The 1,715-nt window shown below is 61.0% G+C and overlaps 2 protein-coding genes across 2 annotated transcripts in view; both read right to left on the bottom strand.

Annotated features, from left to right (window-relative positions):
- The window catches only part of SMYD5 (SMYD family member 5), a 13,687-nt gene extending 13,338 nt beyond the window's left edge, over nucleotides 1–349 (bottom strand). Inside the window, exon 1 of the mRNA XM_069066639.1 lies at nucleotides 197–349. Within this exon, the coding sequence (XP_068922740.1) occupies nucleotides 197–292 (96 nt within the window). The 5' untranslated portion in view covers nucleotides 293–349. The remainder of the gene's footprint in view (nucleotides 1–196) is intronic.
- CCT7 (chaperonin containing TCP1 subunit 7) overlaps nucleotides 1–1,715 on the bottom strand; it is a 132,166-nt gene that overhangs the window by 52,244 nt on the left and 78,207 nt on the right. The gene's annotated exons all lie outside the window — the stretch shown is intronic.

The following is a 1,715-nucleotide window of genomic DNA, read 5'->3' as shown; positions in this document are numbered from 1 at the left end:
GCCGAGCCGAGGGGGGCGGGGAGCACCGGGAGCCACAGCAGCTGCGGGAGCACCTGAGGGACGCCGTCACGGCCGTGCCGCAGCAGGGGGCCGGCCGTGGGGGGTAGGGGAAGGGCCGAGACCGGGAAGGTTCCTGGGGCTCCGGGACGGGGGTCCACGGCGGGGGCGTGGCGTCCGGGCTCCGGGCCCGCCTCACCTTGGCGCTGCTCACGAAGCGGACCTCCACGGGCCCCCGGGCCGGGCCCGCCGCGCCCACGCAGAAAGAGAACATGTCGCACATGGAGGCCGCCATCTTGGGGGGCGCTGGCACCGCCCTCTGACACCTGACCCCGCGCCGGCCCGCTCTCCGCGCGCACGCGCGGCTCTGCTCCCGGGCCCGCCCTCTTCCCCTCCCCCTTCCTGGCTCCGCCCTCCGCTCGCGTTCCCGCCCACCCCTCTCTCACTGGGTCTCACTGACCCTGCCCACTCCTCCCAAGCTCCTCAGCCTCTCCTCCGGTTCTTTGACCCTGTCCACTCCCCGTTCTCCCTCTTCACTCTCTAGCTCTGTCACTGCCTCTCCACCACCTTCTGCCTCTTTCTCCTTCTCCACTCTGGCCCCGCCCCTTTCGAGTTCCCCCACCCTTTCCAGCCCATGGCCACGCCCTCTCTGAGGCTCTCCCTCCAGCTTTCTGGCCCCTCCCCCAGCCCAGGCCACGCCCCTCCCCTTAATTTCCTCTCCAGCTCTCTGGTCCGCCTCTCTCCCTGGCCACGCCCCCTCCCGGTCATTAAAATGAGAGGTCGGGGATTTTCGGAATTGCTCCAGCCTCTGTGTCTCCAGTAGCCGGTGTTGCAGATGTGCCGCACCTATGTGACCCCCCCGCTCCTCTCTCTGTCTCCTTCCCACCTCCCCTCCCCAGTCAGGACCCTCCCCGGAGTTGGGGGGTCTCTGGCTCCAACACCTAACAGCTCCAGGATCTTCTTCCTGGCTCCTGCGGCCGCAGCCCCCTCCCCACTCTGGAGGACCCTAGGCAGCCCCTCGGGAGCTCCCCTGGGACTTCCTGTTGGAAAATTTTGGCCCCGGGCCCTCGTAGCTGCCCCCACCCACCTGGGGCCCCCCACTCCATCTGCCTCTCTCGTGCCCTGGGCTCCCCCCAAAAGGCAATGTCGCAGGGTCTTCGTGACCCCCTGTTTGGAGACTGTGCCCAAGGTCACCTGCCTTCCCACTGGGCGAAGCCTGGAAGCCTCCACCTGGAGGCCAATTCCTTGTATCCCTGTGGCTCCTCAATGAACAGAAAAATGCTGAAAGCAAAAGGATACCCATCACGGGAGGGGTTTTGTGAAATATTTTAAAATTTTTTTTAAACAAAGGTTTCCTCAGCTTCCTTCAAAACTCAGCTCACATCCCACCTTCTGCCAGAGGCCTTTCCCATTCTCCCCTTCTATATATCCAGCTTCTATGTTGTCTCCCCCTTTAGAATGAGATCTTTGGGTCAGCATGGTAGGAGCTTAATAAAGACTTGTGGACCAAAAGCTGGAAGAGAGACTCCTGGATCAAAGAACTGAGAAAAATGATAATATAACTAGTATTTATACACATACTTTAAAGTCTGCAAGGAGTTTTACAAATACTATTTGATCCTCACAGCAACCCCTGAAGGTAGGCACTATTGATAGCCCCATTTTACAGAGCAGGTAACTGAGGCAGAGTTTAAGTGACTTGACCACAGTCACACAGC

This window comes from Petaurus breviceps, unplaced genomic scaffold, assembly GCF_028583685.1.
Source record: "Petaurus breviceps papuanus isolate PSGF00001 unplaced genomic scaffold, PetGlider_PUasm1.0 139, whole genome shotgun sequence".
NCBI classification, from domain to species: Eukaryota; Metazoa; Chordata; class Mammalia; order Diprotodontia; family Petauridae; genus Petaurus; species Petaurus breviceps.
This window is presented reverse-complemented; position numbering and strand designations above follow the sequence as displayed.